We start from the raw sequence: 23,535 nt of genomic DNA on the forward strand, positions 1-23,535 counted from the left end.
CGGTCAGGCCTTCAGCAACTGCCGCAGCCCAGCCAACATGTTGACTTGTTTTTGTCCGTGCTCGGACATGATAACGGAGCGGTCATGGCCACAGACCTTGGCTGGTATTGGTGTACTGTGACATTTGTCATATTCAGTAGGGAAGACTGTGACCTGTATGTCAGTGCCGAGACAGTTGTGAGCTGACATCTATCTGTCACAGCTGATTTTTTTTTGCTTTTTCAGAAATAAAATTTTACCTGTTTTGCAGAGTTGTAGTCAAGATTAAAGATGATGTACTATCGCACCCAGTGTAGAACTGGGAATATAGCATGGGCACAGTAAACTGTGGCTGTAGATGATGATGATGATCATGGTGATGATACTTACAGTGGTGATGGTGTCTTTCCTTGAAAGACATAAATTGTCAGGAACTTCTGGAAATGTATATGCCCCCGTAACAACCTCTGTTCTCTGCCATATTAACAGATGTCACACTGTTGTCATTGTCAACTGGCTTGTCTGTAGTTGCAACTACATCATTAGCCATATGCACCAAAGTGCAGCGTTTGCTTGTTTCATTGTCGTATTCTTAGCACCTTGAACAGATTCTGGCATAGACATGAGGAAAGTAAATGATTCTTAAAGAATGAATGAAGTGATATCACTGATACGTGGAATTTAAGAAATAAAACAGAAGATCATAGGGGAAGAGAGGAAAAAATAAAACAAGATGAAACCAGAGAGGGAGACAAACCATGAGAGACTCTTAATCATAGGAAACAAACTGAGGTTTGCTGGAGGGGAGGAGGTGGGGGACGGGGTAACTGGGTGATGGACATTAAGGAGGGCATGTGTTGTAATGAGTACCAGGTATTAAATGACTGATGAATCACAGGCCTGTACCTCTGAAACCAATAATGTATTATATGTTAATTAACTGAATTTAAATAAAAAAATGTTCAAAAAAACCAGTGAATGAAGTGAAGCATAGAACTATAATGAGTGTTACTGAAGGTACCCCTTGAAATGTGATACTGAACTAGGCAGCTATTATTTCTGGTGTGATCTCTGTCTATACTATGTTTATTATTGTTGTTCATATGTGATTTGTTCCAAGTATTTTAATTTGAGGAGATAGAAATCAGTAATTATTTTTTTCCCTATGTGAAAAGGTCATACTTCTTTCAGTACATTGCAAATTATAACAAGATACCCTGAGAATTTGAAGGTAAAATCAAGACAGGCATCATTTCAGGTTAAAATTTCTGAAAGTCATTACGTAAGTAGGTGAGATTAACCATCTGCAGGAAAAAACCACCAGAGATGGCTTCTAAATGCTTTGCTGGTAGGACAAAGGGGTTTCCTGTATCTCATCTCAGAGGTAAGATTTTGTTATACCCCCTTCAAGGGAACAAGGCTGTGTCTTTAGGAAGTAATAACTAGGTATATAAATCCGTAACATTCTCAAATGAATCATCCCTTGATCTTCAGAAATTTATTGGTTTTCATAAAGTCTACAAAATTCTTCTAAAAAACAGAGAAAAATGATAGTCTGAGTTAGGGTAGCCAAAATGTTTTATGAAGTAGAAGTAGATCTAGAATACAGAGACAACCAGTTATCCAGCTTGATTAAAATTTTAAGAGTATCTGTCTTTATTCTAATTGTAATTTTAAAATTAGGAGACTGTCCTAGCAAATGAATGATATGGGTTATTATTATAAATATATTTCTCAATGTATATTAATAAATTTGTATTTCGATTTTTTGTAACTTTGTTTAGAATCTGTTGTGGAAAACCTCTTCGGCTCTCAGGAAATCCAGTTTCTATACCTGCAAGCCATCCTTGGTGACTGCCAAAGCCCAGGGCTGCTCTAAGACCCAGCCTGAGCCTCCAGGGCCTCTCTTGACTCCCTTCTTCCAGCTTCTTGAGGCCATATGCTACTTCTCCTGTTTCTTATTATTGTCACTCAAATGACCCTTACCAGGATTGGATGCTGAGTAAATGTTTAGAATTGGTTCCTTTTGGTGAGCATCTGTATAATTAATTTACTATCATTTTAATTGAACAACGCAGAAAGTGTATGCCTATGATAGGTTATTATTTTGTTGAGCTTTCTCTTAAATTATTTTTATTGCATCTTAATAGATTACATTGCTTCTTGGCCATCCTAAGTAGTTTTTGTTGTTGGTGGTGATGGTGGTGATTGTGATGTATTGACATTGTGCTAACGTTTAATTCAAAACACATGAAGCCAGAAAATGTGTTTGAAATATAAAATGAAAACAACAGAGAAATAATTAGTGTCATCTGTTTTACTCTGTTGTATTCAACTTTATTCATTCACTCTCCTAATGTATTTTCCTGAACTCTATTTTCCCTTTTTCAGTTTTTCTGGATCTTTTTAGGAGACTTCAAGTGTGGAAATGATAAGACACCATAAGATAGTGGCAAGTGTCAGCTCTGTTCCTGGGTTGCTACTGTAATTGTAAGTAAGGGAGAGTAACAAAGCAAGCAAGTCTGGGAACCCAGAATAATTTGTTATCATATTTTGTTTATTTGATATATAGAAAGTGCTTTCAGATTGTTCCTTTTAGATGATATCATTTAGAACTTGAATTTATATTCTAGTTTTCAGTGTATCCTCCCCAAGTTTTGATTCCCCACTCCTATATCTTTCCATTATTAAGATGCTCAGTAAAACAAAGTTCATGAAGATTCCTCTCATCTATGGCATTTTTTCCCCTCATTCTACTTAAATTATGCTTATCTTTAGCCAGTCAGAATAAATTTGAGTTCCTTCTATGTGTTTAGATATTCATTTTATGTTGTTGTTTATTTAAATTTTGTCATTACCCTTTCACCGGAAGCTTGCAATTATGGTAACCTATCTTTATGGCTTATCATGATTTAGACTCTTTTCCTGGTTTACAAAAACACCCTGCTTGCCTGCATGGCTTCATAACTGCTAGGGTCTGCATTCATTTTTGTTTTTTGACCTCATCACCTCAGTGGTTAAAGAGCTTCTCTATAAATGGCATTAATAGTCTTCCTGTTATTTGAGCTCATAATCTGTCAACTCTTCTCCCTCAATTTCTCTTGCATCTGCTGCTTCCCATTCCCATAGCAGATAGTTCAGTTCCCTCCTTTTTAAATCTTGCAGCAGAATTTTAGCAATAACTTTGAGCTGTTATTCTTGCCCTCAGACTCTATATTTCAGTTGCTTCTCCATTCAGACTGCTCTCCAGTTATCTTCCAGAATCATACTTCTGGTCCCATCATTCCTCTGCTCAAAAGCCATCCATAGGTCTGCATTTCCTGTAAAATAAAGTCCTTCACCTTTTGGCCTTATCCACTATCTCCTCTCCAGCTGGAGCCTCAGCTGTTAATGTAAGCAAATAGGAGGCAGCATAGAAAAAATACGGGTTTTGTGGTCATTACATTTAATTTTGAATCCTGGCTCCGATACTTTACTGCTGTATTATCTTGTGCAAGTTGTTCAGCTTTGGAGCCTTAGTTTTCTCATTTGAGAAATGGGAATCATAGCCCTGTAAGGGCTATGTAAAAGTAAATGAGATAGATGTTAAAACCTACCATGTGAGTAGGCATTTAATAAATATTAGTAATCCTCTCTATATTCTACTCACCTCAGATAGGGGCAGACTGGGCCCAGAGTCAGAAGACCTGGATAATCCATCACTGAATCTGATTAGCTGTGTATCTTGCACAGACATTTAACTGTCGGCCTTAGTTTCCTCATCTAAGAAGTAACCGCCTAGGGTGTTCCTCAGTGACTGAGGTGGAAAATAGCTGCCCCCAGTCTCACGTGGCTTGTCAACATGTCTTACATGACTGATAAATGTTAAATGTTTTTTTTTTTTCCAGCCAAGATGTCAAAATTGACAGATTTAACATATGCATATGCATACACATACACACACACACACACATATCTGGAATTGTAGCTTCTCTTGGAATAAAAATCAGAAGATCTGGCTGTTTTGCTGCATATCTCTGTGTGGCAAATAGCTCCTTTTATACCCTCAAGGGTATCCTCATCCCCTAGCTAGCATCACCATCTGAATTTCCCTGACCCTCCAAAGTACTAGAGATTATGGCTCTTGGTTTGTGGCTTCCAGTCAGTTTCCTTGTATCCCCTGAAAATGAATTCAGGAGTTTGTTTCACGTTCTTGAAGGAGACCAGCAACCAAAAATAGTATGGATCACTTGGCTAAAAGTTATCTCAGGTTGCTTCTCCCGTTGTCAAGTCCTATGGATTGTAATGATTTAAAATTTTTATCTCCAGACCTTGTTAGTCCCTGGTGTTAAACCCATGATCATGTTGAGGGCCTGGGTCAACCTGAATCTTGAGATGAAAAAGCATATGACCAGTCATAATTGGGTCAGCCAAGTTAATAGATTTTTGAACTGCCCACATGATCTGACTCCAGATCAACTTTAATTATGAAAATGGCTGAAATAATTTGATGTCAGTTCTCACTCTTAAGGTATATCTTCAACCAAAGTTGAAGGGAGGGAGTAGAAGGCAGTCGTATAGTATTAACAGCACTTCTTCTGCTGTTTTCTGCCCAAATACCTTATACTTTTGCTGCCTTATTCCCTTAACATGCCGTGTATTTTCCCCTTCCCTCATTTTGTTCATGCAATCCTCTTGGCCCCAAATATTTTGTAACTATCCACTTATTTTTCATCTTCTCTCAAAGCTCAGATCAAGTTATACTAAATTAATAACAAAACTAGTTACTTGTATATTATTTTATTTCTACCTTTATTAGAGCACTTAGCACATTGAGTTAGAATGATTTGCTTCTTTTGACATTCCTAGTATGTGAGTTCTGGTCTCTAGCATATGGTGAGCACCACATAGTAGGTTCTCATTGTATGTTTGTTAAATTTAATATAGCTGAGTATAGAGTACATGGGCATTCCAATAGGTAGAGCAGTATAAACAAAAGGACAAAGATGAAAACTATAAAACATATTTGGAGATAGGAACAGAGAGCAGAACATTCATAAATTTTTAAATAGCTAAAAATAAAGTCAGAAAAACATATTGCAGCCAGTTTTTGGACACTAGTCTGTTAAATTATTTGGAATCATTCTTCCATGGGACACTCTCACTTTTGTGATAGTCTGTAGAGTTGAAGTATGGACCTGGGGCAAGATGATGGCAATGGAAATGCAAAGGAAGCGATAGTTTTAAAAGAATTTGTACAGAGAAAATTGGTAGTTCTTGGTGACTGATATTTATATAGGGTTTAGGGAAATGGAAAAATCAAAGATAATTCCAAGATTTTGATTTTGGAAATGTCTTGAAGAATAACGATGAATGTACCATTGACAAAATTAGGAAAATTGGGAGATGGAGCTCTTTGGGGGAAGTAATGCATTTAGTTTCAAATATATTGTATTTAAGGTCTCCCAAATAGAGATAATTAAGATTTAAGATTTCACAGTCATTGCTCTTCAGTCATTTACCTACCGCCTTACATTTTTAGAATTAGTTTGCATGTTTTATTTGAATAGTATAAATTATCACTTCTCTAGGATATAAGGAACAGATGTTGATTGAAACGAATTTAACCCTACTGATAGTTGAGAAGTAACAGGAAGAGATAAGCAATCCTTGAGCATTGCTTCTATCATCTCTACAAGTTCAGTATTCTTCAAAATTTGCTGTGGTCATTAGAGTTAAGAATAGGTCAATAGTCTCTAAGCCTTACAACTTTTGGGAGCAGGATTATTTTTATATCCTAATTTATTTTTGCAGAGATTACTTAACATTTTCTTAGTATAACACGAGGCTAGGTGTTGTGGTTGAATACAAAGTGAACTGGGCATAACCTCTGTCTTTAAAAAAATCACATTCGAATAAGAGAGAAAAGACATCAGTAATTGTAGTACAAAACAAAATGGAAAGATGAATGTTTTTCTTTCTAAGCAGAATTTTATTCTAGTTTCTTCCCATTTGATATAGTCTGAGAATTATAGTATTATACTTCCTAGACTAAGTGATCTATGAAAATCCTATCTAAGCATTGCCCAAGAAAATGCTTTATCTATCTAGACGTTATAATATATAATTATTATATATAATATAATACATATATGTTATTTTTTTTTTTTAATTTTATTTATTTATTTGACAGAGAGAGAGAAGGAGGCAGGCAGAGGGAGAGGGAGAAGCAGGCTCCCCGCTGAGCAGAGATCCCGGTGTGGAGCTTGATCCCAGGACCCTGGGATCATGACCTGAGCTGAAGGCAGATGCTTAACCAGCTGAGCCACCCAGGTGCCCCAGGAGAAGGGTCACTTTTAATCAGACGAACTTAAAATGTATAAATTATTTCTACCTTTTTTTTTTTTTTTTTTTAAGAGAGGGCAAGAGAAGTGGGAGGGGCAGAAGGAGAGGGAGAGAGAGAGAATTTTAAACAGGCTTCATGCCCAGCATGGAGCCCATGTAGGGCTTGATCTTAAAACCCTGAGATCATGACCTGAGTGGAAATCAAGAATCGGGCACTTAACCGAGTGAGCCACCCCAGTGCCCCAAATTACTTCTACTTCTGTTAGTTCTTTTCAGTCTTCCTTGCCATCACCACCCCACCCTGTTCACTTAGTATGTGCATTTGGCTTAAGTTCACTTATTTTTTTGTCAAAAAATAAAATATGTGGTTCATTCTTCTCCTGGATCAGGTGGTGGTATGTATCACTTGAAATGTCTCTGGGACTGTGCAAACAAGCAACAATTTTGCCTTTTTCATTGGAGATTTAAATTTAGATTGTGCAAATTTATTTAAAACCATTTATTATTTTTTTATTTTTTAAAGATTTTATTTATTTATTTGACAGAGAGAGACACAGCAAGAGAGGGAACATAAGCAGAGGGAGTGGGAGAGGGAGAAGCAGGCTTCCCGCCGAGTGGGGAGCCCGATGCGGGGCTCGATCCCAGGACCCTGGGATCATGACCTGAGCCTAAGGCAGACGCTTAATGACTAAGCCACCTAGGCGCCCTAAAACCATTTATTATTAATAACATATATTTTGTCAAATGGAACAGACTGACCGATATGTTTTGGTACCTTAAATTATTTATTTGTTTTGCTTAGATGGGCATTATCTAAAAAAGCTAGCCTAGAAACTTTGACCATCAACACTGAGGTTTTGCTTAATAAGAAAAACACTGAAGGGGCACCTGGGTGGCTCAGTTGTTAAGTGTCTGCCTTCAGCTCAGGTCATGATCCCAGGGTCCTGGGATTGAGCCCCGCATTGGGGCTCCCTGCTCAGAGGGGAGCCTGCTTCTCCCTCTCCCTCTGCCACTCCCCTGCTTGTGCTCTCTCACTCTTTCTCTGTCAAATAAATAAATAAAATCTTAAAAAAAGAATTAATAGCTCTCTGCCAATAGGAAAGAAAGAATAATCCTAGGTTGTTTTGGTAGTCACTACTTGGTTTTCATGTTTTGAACATTTAAAATGATCTCTGGAAGCCAGAGGAAAAATATTTGGTTGCATTGTATGTTATAATATTAACGTTTGGCAATATACAAGGTGAAAAATTAGTGAAATACAGTGATTCTTAATCTTTCAGGTCACAAATCCTATTAAAAGGCTGTATTAAATAAATGCTATAGAACCTCTTCCTCAAAAAAAACACAAAATGGTATCTATGTTCATAAATAGACACAAAACTACATACAGCTTTAGGTGATTCATAGGCTTCTTTAACTCTTAGACCTCAAGGTAAGAATCACTGGTTGAAGATGTTACTAGTACTACAAAGCTCTTTGAATTCTTCTTGATTTAGACCAACACTTGTGCTCATTCTTCGTTTTTTCTTGTAACTTTTTGTTCCTTATTATGAGCTATTTATATATTTGCAAACATTCATTTAATCTTTTTTTTCAGTTTGTATAGTCTGTCTTTATTCCTTTTGTAAGTTTATTTTTTTCCCTTTTTTCAGTTTTTGTTTAAATTATAGTTAGTTAACATTCAGTGTAATATTGTATCAGGTGTACAATATAATGATTCAACATTTTCATATATCACCTGGTGCTCGTCACAAGTGCCCTCCTTAATCCCCATCACCTATTCCCCGCCCCCCCCAGTAACCATCAGTTTGTTCTCTATAGTCTGTTTCTTGGTTTGCCTCTCTCTCTCTCTCTCTTTTTTTCCCCTTTGCTCATTTGTTTTATTTCTTAAATTCCACATGCGAATGAAATCATATGGTATTTGTCTTTCTCTGACTGACTTGTTTTGCTTAGCATGATGCTCCCTAGCTCTATCCATGTTGTGGCAAATGGCAAGATTTCGTTCTTTTTGATGGCTGAATAATATTCCATTGCATTTATACACCACATCTTCTTTGTCTATTTGTTGGTCAATGGACACTTGGGCTGTTTCCATAATTTAGCTATTGTGGATAGCATCAAGTGCTGAAAACAGTCCCTCCTTTTGTTAGGGGAAGCTGCATTTCAGATGCAGCTATAGATTATCAGACCCTTATCTCTAGGCAACACCCATGACAGTTACTGAATCTCAGTTCTTCCCTCTTAATTATTGAAACCAAAATGGCAATTTTAAAGTTTAGGTTGGCATTTTATTTCTTTATACTGTTCGTAGCCACCTTGAATAATGACCCCTAAAGAATAAAATTAATTTGATTTTATTAATTATATGCACCATTACAAAAATTAAGTAAAGAATAAGATCTGCCGGAAGTGTGGTAGGAACTAGATAGACAAAAGTGTATATTTAATGCAAATTCCTTTTGCATGTTCCTTCTACTTGGCAAATGATTATAACTAAATTCAGTTAAGAGTAGAATAGACACATCTATTTTGTATTAATGTTGAAATGTAAGTAAGAGAGTTTAGCTAACAATAGCATATGAAAGCTGAAGTTAACGAAATGCATAATGAGAAAAAGTACAATTTTAAGACAGAGGTGTGACTTAATTTTACTCTCTCAGAATGCCCTATTAGTAGTTAATTATGCTTACAATTACATTTTACCTGGGAGAAAAGTTCTTTGTGTCCTGCCTCAAACAATAAACTGAAAAGTCTATTTTTGAAGGCTTGGAAATCTAGGTCCAAGTCAATGTATAGAAAAAAAATATTTGTCTTCTCTGTAAGAGATCAGTGGTAATGTTAGTAAGATACTGGCGTGGTTGAGGCACTGTGGGTGGTAGAACCAATAGAGGTGTTTAGAAGTGACAGTCAAAATAGGAAATGAGATGTCTGTGGTAGGAACAAGAGAAGAACAGATGGATTTCACAGCACTTATTGGTTGATTTTTAAGGTATCCTTTACAATTATAACATCAGTTTTTAAAGTTTTGCAATCTGGAATTAATTTTGTATTTTGGTAATAAAAATCATACTTGATTTATTAAATTTAAAATTTATTGATTTTTTTAAATTTAAAATTTACAAATACTTTAATTACTCTTAAATGCTTCTATTTTAAATGGAGTTTGAAGTTGTTGGATTTCCAGTACTCTATCTCTTGGTTTTGGTTATTTTCTGAAAATAGAGACTTTTGATAGTAGAAAATTAAAACAGTAAAACTTGAGACTCGACATCAGGTCTTTAAGGCATAGTCAAGCTTGTAACCTATCTATTAAATTTCGTATTAAATCCTGTGAGAAATATCATTAGTATTAAAATTCTCTCTTATACTTTAAAGCTGATCCTATGATAGTGTGCCTAGTGTTAACCATTGGGCTCCCAACATTGAGTAATTCTTGCTGTCATCCTACCTAGAATGTAGAACCCAGGTTTGGCTCTTGGACTTCTATGTCGTGTCTCAAGTTACAGCTCACCTGTCCCTAGTTGTGCCTTCATTTTAATGATGGAGGTCTTACACCCAAGTACCAGACCCTAAACCTCCTTTCTCCCAGCAGGTTCATTTAGGAACTGGGTATATGTATTGATCTTTCTTTTGGGTTCTTCCATAGTAGCCTATATGGTATTCTGGGCCTAAATAATTGAGTGTTTTCAACCTTCTATTCCGACAAAGCCCTTAAGTATACACAGTTACTTAGTTTGGACTCAGGGTTTGAGGGTTGCCTACTATGTTCTAGGCTCTGTATTAAGATGATATGTATGTGTGTGTGTGTATGCATGCACGTGTGCACATCTGTGTGTACTTACATTAAATACTTGTGTACGTATTCATGTATATGTGTGTGTGTGTATTCTTTAACATAAAATATGTACTTTCCTCCTATTTTATAGATAAATCAAGTCTGAGAGCAGATAAATAAGTTACTCATGGCTACACAGGAATAGACAGTCTGAGAACCACAATTCAAAGCTAGTTCTTGCCCATTCAAGTACTCATTTACTCATCGGGTACTTACTAAGTAGCAGGCGTTAGTCTAGGTTCTGAGGAATCAGTAATGAATAAAAATCCTTGTGCTCTTGGATCTTACTTGCTATGTCAGATGGTGATAAGTACTGTGAAAAAAAATTAAGAGATCAGAGAGGGTGAGGGATGAATGGGGTTGCAGTTTTAAACAGAATTGGAGAAATTTTCCCTGACATAGTGACATTTGAGCAGAGACCTAAAGGAAGTGAGAGTGAGCCATGAAAATACCTGAGAATAGATGGTCTCGGACTGAGTTAAAAACAAGCATGGAGGCCTGAGGAAGCGCATCCCTTGTGTGGTCTCAGCAGACTTCTACCTGGGAATTTCTGGGCCCCCTGGAATCCACATTGAACACTTAGTGTCCGTGTGCTTTGTAAATGGTTAAGACACATATCCCATAAATGAATCTCAAATTAGCTTTATTCAGGTTCATTTATTACCTTGCACATAGTAAGCATCTTGGAATTATTTATTTTTTAATCAGGTTTACTTTTTATTTACCAAATCAATTTCTAAATTGCTGTTTCTTTGTATGATACTTTTCTTTTCCTTCAAATTAAACTATGAAAATGGTCTGTTACAGTTAAAATATGTAGTTAGATTTTCCTATTTCTATATTTAATTTTATTTTTAGTTTTATAAGTAATTAAATGTGAAAATGCTTTTGAAATGGTTACGTATACTTTATACATACAATATGATGTGAATATTAGCACAGTAAGAACATGCATGTCGATTCTTTGTTAATTTTACTTTATTCTTTCTAAGAGCATGGTTTACATGTTGAAATGACATACTGTTTCATTTCATGTGCAACCTGAAATTACTCTGAAGTAGCATAGGCAAAAAGTTTCCTAGTATGTAATTGGATGATAGAAATTAATTTAAAAAAAGTAGCAGTATATCTATTATTTTCTTCCTTACATAAGTGATAGGATTATAGAGATATTCAAACATTCATAAAATTTAATGCATCCCATCTATAATTTTCAAGTTCAACAAGACAGACTTTACCTTTTGGTTGAAGTCTACTAAAAAAGTATAAAAGATTAAAGCCTAAGTCATTCATTGTGGAAGTCACAGCCTTAAAATGTTCAATTAAATTTGCATTGAAAATAAGGAAATTTCTGTTTTAGAAAACATGTTCAATTCAACTCAGCCAACACTTATGAGCACTTATTGTGCTTGTGGGAGTTTTATTGGTAAGAAAAAAAATCACCTGTGAAGCTATTGCAGTAGCACTGGTGAGAGTTAATAGAGTTTGAACTCTGGTAGTGATAGTGGGGCACAGGGAAGGAGGGTGGTTAGTTCCACAACGAAAGACATTTTTACATTAAGATAGATGGGTGGCTGGATATGTGGACTGAGGGCACAGGGAGCATTTAAGATAATGTAAACACTTAACTTCAGCACTGAGTGAGCAAGGACATTATTAAACAAGATAGGAAGTAGGAGAAAGGAAAGGTTTGGAGAGCATGAGAATGTGCATTTCAATTTTGAACCTTTTGAATTAGAGGCATCTGTAGGATATTCATGTAGAAGTGAATATAATACATTTCCATGTCCTTTGAAGATTATTATTAAGAGGGCGCTATTGATTTTTCTTGAAATTCTGGGCCATGGGACAGTTCTAGGCTGTGCGATAGCAATAGTGACCTTTGTCCTAACTCCTGTAACATGGTTAAACCTCAAAATTTAGCACATAATTATATTTTATCTTATATCATACTCTAAATGTTCTAAAGCGCTCTTGTCTCACCTTATGATTGGCTGAGATGAGATTTCATTCTAACAGGCTCAGCAGTGCTATGGAAGTCCTCCAACTGGCCTCAGGGATCACTACCACCACAGAATCTTAGAATTTGTTTCTCCTAGTATAGCTGGTGATGCTGCAGTAGTGAGAATATTAAAGAACTGCTTTCATTCATCCATTCCTCTCTTACTAACTGAGTGCCTGCCATATGAAGGTATTGGTGCTTTAAAACTGGGCATGAAGCAGTTGGGTTGCTTTACTTATAGAAATAGATACTACAACAAAATCTCATTATAAAGCCTTTTTATTTCTTTTTCAGAGACATCAGTTGTTCTGTGTGTAAAAATTACTTTTTAAATTTCTCGAAACCTTAAAATCACTTCTGGTAGAGCGGGAGGTGTTGAGGGAAATAAAGTGAAAGAATTAAGAACATGAACAAAGTAATATGAACCATGTTAAGATATTACCATGGTATGGATCTGTGCCAGAGGGAATTCTTGCTAGACCTGATTCTGACAGTCATACACTTGCCTAGCGGTTTTAACTGCTGTCTTTCCTGTTTTCATTTCTTGGCCACTGAGCTTACTGCTGTGGCATGCTAATAATCAGATTTGGGAATTACAGGCAAAGGCTGAACACTGCCTTGGTTCACCCATCTGGAATCTGTGCAAACATGGCTAACGTGTAGCCTCTAAGTTTCGATTTCTTCCTCTGGAAATGGGGATAAGAGCACTATGTAATCACCTCATAAGACTGTTCCATTAAATGTAAACTGTTGAGTGCGGTGCCTGGCACATAGCATATGCGCAATAAATGTTAGTTATAATTTCAATGAGTTATGAATCCTAGCAGTACTCTGTCTTCCTTAAAGTGCTAGATAACATTCAAATAAAATAACAGACATTTATTTTTGAAACTTTTAAAAATGTAAATATATTGGTTGATTTTTTCTATTTTATTTTTAGTTTTGAAGTGTTATTATTCATTTCTCTACCTTGAGATTTTCATAATTAATATGTATATCTAACTTTTCTATCTTTCCTTGTATATTGATCTCTGCTGTTTAAAAAAAAAAAAGGTACCTAGAGATATCCTGATCTCATATTTACAGAAAATAGCTTCTCCGTTGCCTCTTTGCTCCTCTTGCTCTCATGCCCAATCAACCCATATTACAAGAAACCTCTGTGGGATAGTGATCAAGGGTGTACAAAAACTAAGAGTACATAAAGACAAAGCATGCAATCAAGCAGAACAGGTACTTCCAGTAGGGGGAGATATTTACAAAATAATCAAGCCACTTAATATGGCGGTGTAGTGGCAACAAATTTTAAAAACAAAGCTTTCCCTGTATAAAAAAATCCAGCTAATTAATAATTGAGTAAATATTGGTTAACACTGTGGTTTCTGTTTTGCCAGTTGCCGAACCCAAACTCCTTCTACAAGTTCCTAGAGAAGCACTATGAGGACTACATACACCGTTACCATTGCCACATAACTTCTTACATACAATTTCAGAGGTGGAAGTAAAGATAACATGACGCGCCTCTCTCTCTCTCTCCCCTCTTTCTGAATGTTTAAAAATTGCTAGTGGAAGTTACAGGCTGGATCACTTGAAAACAAAGAAAGTACAGAAGCTATATTTCTGTAATTCAGAAAGATTTTTTCACAGGTTCTAGACTATCTAAATAAACTCGTATAGCCCTAAATGACATAAACTAATGGACTGAATCAGAACCCTCTCCTTTTTTAAAAAAGCAAGCATTGTTGAAAAGATAACACTTTGTAATTTAGATCTCCAGATTTCTGAAATTTCTGCGAGGCCTGTATTTAAAAGCAAATTAACAACATTTAGATCAGGTTGGATTTGGATTTTTTCAAGTATTTTCAGTAGGATAGTTAAGTTGATTTGAACCTTTACTTTTCCAACAGAAACATCACATTTCTTTCTGTTGGCAACATTGTCCAATAACTGACTACTGTAATAGTCCCTCTGCACTTTGAGATTTAATACTCTTATTCTATCACACTCAAAGAAATTGCTGCCCTGGAACTTGGGGATGTTGAGACTGCCCTTAAACTTGAGAGTCTCACTTAATAGTTGACTGAGTTTTCCCCTCTGTATCATGCCTAAATATTTTGATGTGGGTTTTATTACTTTTGTCTGCGTTAGTAAATTCAGTTTGTAAAATATCCAAAGAACTTTATAATACACAAAATATATCTTAAATAAATTTACTGTAGTGATTTTGGAGCTTAAATTTCTAATTAGTTGATTCAGAAATGGAAGTTACAGGTCTCTGCCAATTTTATTTTTATTAATTAACATGGTAAACATTACCACCAACAACTTAATAGATATTAGCTTTAAAAAGATACTGTCTTAAACATGTAGTTCTTATTTAGAATTCTGCAAGCCTTCATCAATTTTCTTCTTTTAATTTTTGCTAGAAAATTTGCTTGAAGAATTTAGGAATTATTCTTTGTGTTTAAATTAATTTTTATAGGGACGCCTGGGTGGCTCAGTCGGTTAAGCGGCTGCCTTCGGCCCGGGTCATGATCCCAGGGTCCTGGGATCGAGTCCCACATCGGGCTCGTTGCTCAGCAGGGAGCCTGCTTCTCCCTCTCTCTCCCTCTGCTGTGATCTCTCTGTCAAATAAATAAAATCTTAAAAAAAATGAATTTTTATAATTTTGTAAGTAACTGTGGAGGGTCAGCTATGTTAGTATAGACTTCATAGTGTATAGTTTGGTTTCTGTGGTAGAACCAAAGTTGTTTCCTGGATTGTACCATTCTTCCGTAAGGTGAACATTTTAAATATTTCATTTAAACACCGGATGTATGGGTTTTTTTTAATTATTAAAAGTAATTTTCAATGAATGAACTTAATTAGACTGATCAAAGAGTTTATTTAAATCACTACAGACACATTGGAATGCCCTTTTTGTAAGCGTCTTAAATAAATTAAATATATAAAAATGGCCATAAAAAACTGAAATTGAGCAAAAAAAAGGCAACTCTATCAGTGTGCATATGTGTTTGTATCTGTTTCATTAGAATAGGCGAGATTATGCTGCAGTAATAAACCTAAAAACTCAGTGACTAAAAAGAACGAAGTTTACTTTTCCTGTATGTTGCAGCCTACGGTAGTTTGGCAGCAGTGATGGCCATGTCATAGCTGGCCATCTTGACAAGGACTCTGGTTCCATCTTGACACATGCTTCAGTGATTACAGTTCTGGGGAAAAAAAGCATAGTGAATCCTCCAGTTCTCTTAAAACTTCTGTCTGAAAATGGCATAGTTCACTTTGGTGAGATGTGTCCACACAGAGTTCAACAGGATACGTGATCCTCACACAAAGAGAGGTAGTGGATGTTTGCGGTATGACAGTTGACCATACTCTTCTTAATGAGTGAGCATTTGGAAATCATCAATAGTTCTTATAGTAAACTTACAGAATATATGGCTTAAAACTGACCAGGGAAAGGGAATGAACTGTTTTCACTTGATTTTAACATGACAACTTTTAAAACTCATATTGACAGTGCTTTGAACACGCATACACACACACACACACACACACACACACACACACGCACACACACACACACACACACACAATTCTTTATGGTCCAAATGGTGCAGGGACTCTTTTACAGTAACATTTATACCACTGAGGATATTGCCGTTGTTCCACATGCAGTGTGCACAGGGAATAACAGTGTAGTGCACGCTGATTGCCTTTAAATTCCCAGTTGTAGGTCAGCCAGGACCATTCATAAATTTAATGACCACATTACAGTGTAGCAGGATTTTAAACTTTTATTTTGCTGCTGCTGCTGCTTTTTTTTTTTTTGGCTTTTGGAAGGAAAAAAAGGCCAAATTTTAATTTAGAATTTAAATATATAATTGTGTACACTATTAAGAGAAAACTGGTTGCTACAGATAGCTAATAGCTGAAATAACAAAACAATGGAACCATTAGAGATATTGTCAAAATTCACACTGAAATGGAAATACTGTAATTTTTTGTAAAGATCCAGTGTTTTTCATTTATTTTTTAAATCTCACACAAATTAGCATTAATTAGTTATTGCTAACATTTCTTTTTATCCTGGTCTTTTTAGGTATTACCAATTTTCCCAAAATATTTTGTGAGACTTCCCAGAAGCTGGTGAGTGTGGAGGCCTTTGCTCTGGCTGTGAGATCTTATTCTGTACCAAATTTGGGAATATGTACTCCTTTTGAACAGTTGCTTACAGCCCTTCGAGGAAATAAAAAACAGAGAACTGGTAAGTGTGTATGTATGTTTTTTTAGTATTAGAAGCAACATAATGCTCATATATGTTCATATATTCTTTCTGACATGTTCTTAATTTATTGTTCTATCAGTGCTCTTCTATCATGAGCACTGATAGATTGGCTTATACTTAGATGAGTAGGTTTTCTTATGCATCATGTTATACAGAACAATTAGTTATAGATCTCCACATTTTTTTCCTACATTTTAGTCCAGTTATCAGTCTTTTCCTTTATAATTGTTTTTTTTGTGTCAAGTAACATTTTAATTTTTTTAATTTTAAAATTTTATTTATTTGAGAGAGAGAGAAAGCAAGAGAGAGCACGAGCCGGGGGCAGGGAGAAGGAGAAGCAGGCTTCCTGCTGAGCAGGGAGCCCGATATGGGGCTCAATCCCAAGATTCCAGAATCATGACTTGAGCCGAAGGCAGACGCTTAACCAAGTGAGTCACCCAGGCGCCTGTCAAGGAACATTTTTTTTTTTTTAAATAATGTTCTATGGGTCTTCTTATTTATGTTGTTAATTCAAATTTTGATTCATAGCAGCTAAACTAACAGAGATCTATCATGCAGGCACAATGGAATCTCTATATTATTTTCATATGTAATTATAGAAAACATGAACATTAACTGATGATTTTTTGTTGCATTTTGTTTCTTTAATAGCAGTATTTTAATTTTGTTTTATTTTTATTCAGGTGAAAATGTGAAACCAGATGAATTTATGAATTTGAAAAAATCTCATGAAGTTCAGGCTATGTCAGAGCTGATCAGCAGTATTGCTGATTACTATGGAATAAAGCAGGTAAGAGAATTTCCTTGTATTTTCAAGTGTTAAAATTAGTGCCTTTTTTTTTTGTTATACATTTACATTCTTATCTATGATCACTGTCTAGCCTTTGAATGTCATTAAATAATAGCTGATGTTAGTTTTGTCAGACACTTTAAATATGTCCTCTCATTTCCCAATACACTATGATTATAACAAATTTATACTAAAAATAAGATATGACTATTCATGTTTTGCCACAAATTTCACTCTTTTAAATTATCTTTGATAAATTTCCAACTTGAGGCAGCATTATGATAATGACATTCTGCATAATTGTTTGCCACTGGGTGTTCTCAGAACCTGGGTTACCAAGCTATGGTCTGGGGTACCTGCCTCATTATAGTAACACAAAGAAACTATGTTTTAGGACTTGGATTCTTTCACAGTGTCAGAATCACAGTGCATTCCTGTTGTGAAAAGTAGCTTTTGTGAAACAGTATTGTCTGAAAACAGATGTTAAAATAAAATCAGAGATTGCCTATATTGACCTATAAAAATAGTGAGTTATTTTTATCCCTGGCTTGTAAAAATAGTAAATTATATTTTTTATTTCTACAAGAACATCTATGGGGGTAGTGGAGGATCTTCCCTCCTTCAATTTCTATTAGGCATTAGAATCTTTTTCATGGACTCTTCCAGACTTGTGGAGAGTTTGAGGATGATTAGAAAACTGTCACAGCTTGGACTAGGCATGCAGAGCCCTTATGGCAGCGTAGATCTCTAGGTTAGGGGCTAGAGGGAAGAGCTAAGGCAGCAATTTTCAACCTTTTCTTTAACGTATCATACCTAGTGGTACCTACATGGATCAGTAACAGGCTTACCATGGCAGTGATACTCAGCTGGAGTAAAAGGGGCAATTACACAGTAATAAACTACTGCCATACATATTACATGGATGGATATTAGAAACATAAAATTGAGTGGAAAATTAAAGTGTACAGAAGACTACATATTTTATGGTACCATTTTTTTAAAGCTTTTAAGCAAAATAATGGTATATTCTTAATGCAAAAAATGCATGCAAAACAGCTATTAAAGAAGCAAGGGAATCATAATTTGAGAATAGTTGTTACTTCTGGCCTAGGAAGCAGTGAGATGAGATATGGAAGGAAAACATAGTTATGTGCAGTGGAAATACATTTTCATTCGTAGGATGGCTGGTAGGTTCACTGTTATAGCAGATACTATTGGATGCCTAACCCAAATATTCTCAGACATTTCATGGTGTGCCAGCCTGCCTTCTACCTGGCAATATCTGCATTTTCCCCTGTGGGTTTTCTCTGGCTGCCAAAGTAAAGTACTACTTGTATATAGGTTCTGGGAATTAATTCTTCCCTTTGAACAGCCTTGAATTGGCTGTTGATGAAAGTTGATGTAGCCATTTCAGGTAGGATGATTCTGAGGTATGTGTTGTACACTAGCTCCCAAGTGGTATCTTTCTTAATAGCACAGATTTTATTGGGCTGCCTTCCTTTCTCCTTTTCAGTTTTCTACTTCCCTCCCAAATAATTTGCTTATACTTAAATCTTTGCTGTAGAATGTGCTCTGTGATAACCCAAACTAAGATAAGTGCTATTTATTATTGTGCTTCATAACTTTACATTTAGACTACATTTATTCTTTATTTATATGAAACATTACGTAATAAATAACTTTAAATTCACACAGCAGATTATTTTATTTCTAAAGTGCAGAGAAATTTTGAAATACTTTAATGTATCATGTCAGACCTGCTTTCGGGGGACTTTATTATACCACTGAGGCTTGTTCTTAGGGAATGAAATAACCTAAATTAAAGACTTAAAGTCTTTCTCTTGAAATCACTTTATAGCAGTATTTGAATCTCACAATAGTAAAGTTTAAGGTCTATTCTATGTGTACAACTTTTACTTTTAAAATGCAGATTTAGTAAACACAGATTTCATGGGGATAGATGGAAACCCAGATTCTGAAATACCTAACTTTACTAGTGACCATAGACACCAGAGAAGAAAACAAAACAGAATTCATTTTTGCCCCAGCTACATTGCTCCCTACATGCCAAAAACCTTTGCCTCTCTCACTCACATTACCAAGGCTTCTTAATTTTTATTTCCAAAATATGTTCATTCATTCATACCTGCATGCATGCATCCATTTAACAGATACTTCATTAGCTCCTACCATGTGTCACACACTATTACAGATACTGAGGATGCAGTAATGAACAAAACTAATGATATCTTTGCCCCATGGCATTTATATTCTAATGGGGAAAGATAGATAATAAAGTGATTATAAGTATGTTTTTTGGTGTGTGTTGGTATACTTTAAAGAGAAAAAATAAAAAGCAAAGGAAGTAGCTAATTCAGAGATGGGAGATTAAAGCTGTTGCTAAGAAAGGGAGGAACAACTAAGAACTCGTTTTAAACTCATTTGAATTAAGGCCTCCTTCAGGAGGTAAGAGAGTTACCCATTAAAATATCTGGACAAAAAACTTTTCAGATAGAAGGGATAACATGCTCAGTGGACCTAGAGTAGGAGTATGTCTGGTGTGTTCTTGAAACAGCGTGAAAGCCGGATCAGCTCCATTGGAGAGAGCAAGGGCAAAGCAGTAGGAGCTGCGGTTGGAGTGGTAGAAGGCCGGTCATAAAGTTGTAGAGTGTTAGAGGCCATTGTGATATTTTGGGCTTTTATCCTGAAAGAGATGAGAAACCGTTGGACACACTGGATCACTCTGGTTGCTGTGTTGAGAACTGTGACAAAGCAGATATTTTCACTGTCTTTGCCTTTTTTAACCATAGTCTTTGTAGACATTCAAGCTGGTTCTTTTCAGAAATTGGCTCCTACCTGAGCATGTGAAGAGTTTTCAGAGTTAAGGCATAAATCCCAATAACAAAAGAGGTTAGTAAGGAAGAGATAAGATTAAAGAGTTGATGAGAGATTTTGCTAAGAGGAGTGGTATGATCAGACTTGTTTTGTTCTCCTGAGTATAGACTTGAGGGAGAGAAGCAGAGAGACTATTGAGGAGGTTGTTGCAGTAAGGCAGGCTTAGGATGCAGTTGCTAAGATTATGGATTTGCTCACATTTCACACATAGGGTATGAGAGAAAGAAAGGAGTCGTAATTTCCACCTGGAGATAAGTATGGAGATATCATTAACTATGATGGAGAATATTATGGGAAAGGCAGGTTTTACAGAGAATATCAAGAACTTAGTTTTGAACACATTAAATTTGAGATTCTTATTAGATATTGAACTAGAAATGTTTAGTAGACTGTTGGTTATATGAGTATGAAGTTCATGGGAGAATTTCATACTAGAATTACAAATTTGAAAGTCATTAGCCTAGAATGGTAATTAGATCTCTAGGTCAGATAACAAAATATAACTCTTCTAGATGCTGAACTCAAGGAAACAAACTGAGGGTTGCTGGAGGCGGGGGGAGGGATAATTGGGAGATGGGCAGTAAGGAGGGCACTTAATGTCATGAGCACTGGGTGTTATATGCAACTGATGAATCACTAAATTCTATCTCTGCAACTAATAAAAAAAGATACTATGAACCTCCTTATTTAAAAACAAAACAAAACAAAAAAGATGTAACTGTGTGAAGGGATGGCTATGTTAATTAGCTTGCCTGTAGTAGTCATTTCACTATGTATATCAAAACATCATGTTGTATACCTTAAATACAATTTTTATTAAAAAAGGCAGATTCAAAAAAATACGTAACTCTTCTTTTTTTTTTTCTTAAAGATTTTATTTATTTATTTAATAGAGCGTGAGGGGAAACACAAGTAGAGGGAGTGGGAGAGGGAGAAGCAGGCTTCCGGCTGAGCAGGGAACCTGATGCGGGGCTCGATCCCAGGACCCCAGGATCATGACCTGAGCCGAAGGCAGTCGCTTAACCAACTGAGCCACCCAGGCGCCCCAATATGTAACTCTTCTGTATGAAGTGTATTACTGTACTAATAGTGTTAAGAAATGTCCCCAGTATGTGTAACAATGTTTCTGTGGGGAAGTCTCCTAAACAGAATTAGGAGACTAGGAAGATACCTCCCACCAGGCATTGGACTGGAAGATCCTTTATTCTCAAACCCATAAAATGATCAGGAAGGAAAAGACTGCTGTGAGTAAAGGATAATAGGAGATCAGGATGGTGGAGATTTTGCTCTTCAGATCAGATAGTTTGAAGGCAAAATGTTGTATGGCTTATGTTACTTAATTGCATAGAAGTTTTCATTGTGTTGCTGATACTACATATGCTACTAAATTAGACAAATCTGGAGGGGGGATAAAAGTCAACTTGGATCAATAAAATAGGAGTGTAAGTCAACTGATAGATTTCCTAGGAGAATTCGCCCATTACTGAAAAGGTTTTTATATATAATACTGTGAAGACATGATTCTTAGAGTTTCTACAGCCATCTTACAACCAGAGAAATTACAAATAAGATGCCCCCAAGGCTGTTTGTGGTTGAGCCTTTGAGTGGTTCAGCCACTGTACTGCCGGATTTCTTAAGTGGGGTGGGTTTTTCTTCATTGTTCAAAACTTCATGTTCTGTTACTTGCAGCCAGGGTATTCTTGACTCACAAGTGGAATTGCCATAAACAGATATAGGAACAAACTCAATTACCTCTTGGTAAGAAAACATTTACACTGATAGGAACAAATGTACTGATGCTTGTAAGCAACCCACTGGTTGCTAACTTTAAGGTTGTCATCAGCATCAGTAAGTGTGTTTCATAGAAGGAAAGGAATAGAGAGCTTTGCTTTCTCTGGAGATTCAGATAGGAGAGAACTGACTGATAGTTTCTGCTATATAGCCCTTGTATTCATGAGTATAGGTATGGTATCTTCAGTTAGACTGTAATTCCTTAAAATCAAGATATATAATGCTTCTGTATTTTTCATAATACCTAGCCCAGAGATGAACATAAAAAAGGGCAGAGGGACTTCTTTGTAAGCTTATTTATGGGAATTATTTATTGGAGTCTTACCTATGAACTGCCTGAATTACAAGACCCTAAAATTTTTGAGGATTTAATTAATGGAATTACTTCAGATATGAGAATGTTTCCTGGAGTGGCTCATACTTATCAGCGTTTAACGGATTTTAGGATAGACATAAAATTAGATACTGATTTCTTACGATAGTATTCCTGTAATTATTTATTTCTTACTTTCGAAATGACATGGCAGTACAGTAACAATCTCGGTAATACTTAATTTTCTTATTTTTAGTTTTATTGAGGTATAATTTACATATTCACCGATTCTAGGTGTACATGTAGATGAACTTGGTGTGTACAGTTGTGTAACCACCACCATAATCAAAAATATTTGCCATCATAAAAAGTTTCCTCATGCCCTTCCACAAGGTATTTCTTTCTCTACTCTCAGGTAACTACTGACCTGCTTGTAGTTGTTGTTTTGTTTTGAAGTAAACTCCTCCCCCAGCATGGGGCAAACTCATGACCCTGAGATCAAGAGTCATATGCTCTCCCAACTGAACTAGCTGGGCACCCCTGACCTACTTGTAGTTTTGAATTTTCTTTTTTTTTTTGCCCTTTATATATATATATTTTAAATTAACATATAATGTATTATTTGTTTCGGGGTACAGGTCTGTGATTCATCAGTCTTACACAATACCCGTAGTTTTGAATTTCCTAGAACGTCATATAGGTGGAATCAAATAGGATGAGGACTTTTGTGTTTGAATTGTTTCCTTCAGCACATAACTTTTGAGAGTCATCAATGTTGTATTTACTCTTTGTTTTTCTTTATGACATGGTATAGATATACTACAATTTGTTTTGCCATTTACAAGTTGATGGACATTTGCGATGTTACCGTTTTTTTTTAGCTGCTGTGAATATTCACATATAAGACTTTGTGTGAACATGTTTTCATTTATCTTTGGCAAAGAGCCTGAACTGGGATTTGTAGGTCACATAATAGGTGTACGTTTTAACTTTATGATAAGCTACCAGTGTTTTTCGCAGTGCCTGTACCACTTTACATTTGTGTGTATCTCATTATGATTTTAATTTGAATTTCCCTGATGACTAGTGATGTCGGGCATCTTTTCATATTGCCCATTTGTATATCTTCTTTTGTGAAGTTGCATTTAAATATTTTGCCAATTGTTAAGTTGTTTGCTTGTCTTATTTTTGAGTTGTAAGAGTTCTTTGTATATTCTGGATACAAACCATTGGTCAGATATATGTTTTGCAAATATTTCTTTTTTTAACTATGTATTTTTAATAGCAAAATTTTTAATTTTAATGAAGTCTGTTTTTTCAG

The 23,535-nt window shown here is 35.7% G+C and overlaps 1 protein-coding gene across 12 annotated transcripts in view; it reads left to right on the top strand.

Moving 5' to 3' along the window:
* METTL25 (methyltransferase like 25) overlaps positions 1-23,535 on the top strand; it is a 151,666-nt gene that overhangs the window by 5,808 nt on the left and 122,323 nt on the right. For all 12 annotated transcript variants that reach the window (XM_078076373.1, XM_036085542.2, XM_078076369.1 and 9 more), the window contains exons 2-3: positions 16,240-16,404; positions 17,109-17,215. In XM_078076373.1, the coding sequence (XP_077932499.1) occupies positions 16,240-16,404; positions 17,109-17,215 (272 nt within the window). The remainder of the gene's footprint in view (positions 1-16,239; positions 16,405-17,108; positions 17,216-23,535) is intronic.

Source organism: Halichoerus grypus, chromosome 6, assembly GCF_964656455.1.
Source record: "Halichoerus grypus chromosome 6, mHalGry1.hap1.1, whole genome shotgun sequence".
In the NCBI taxonomy this organism is placed as follows: domain Eukaryota; kingdom Metazoa; phylum Chordata; class Mammalia; order Carnivora; family Phocidae; genus Halichoerus; species Halichoerus grypus.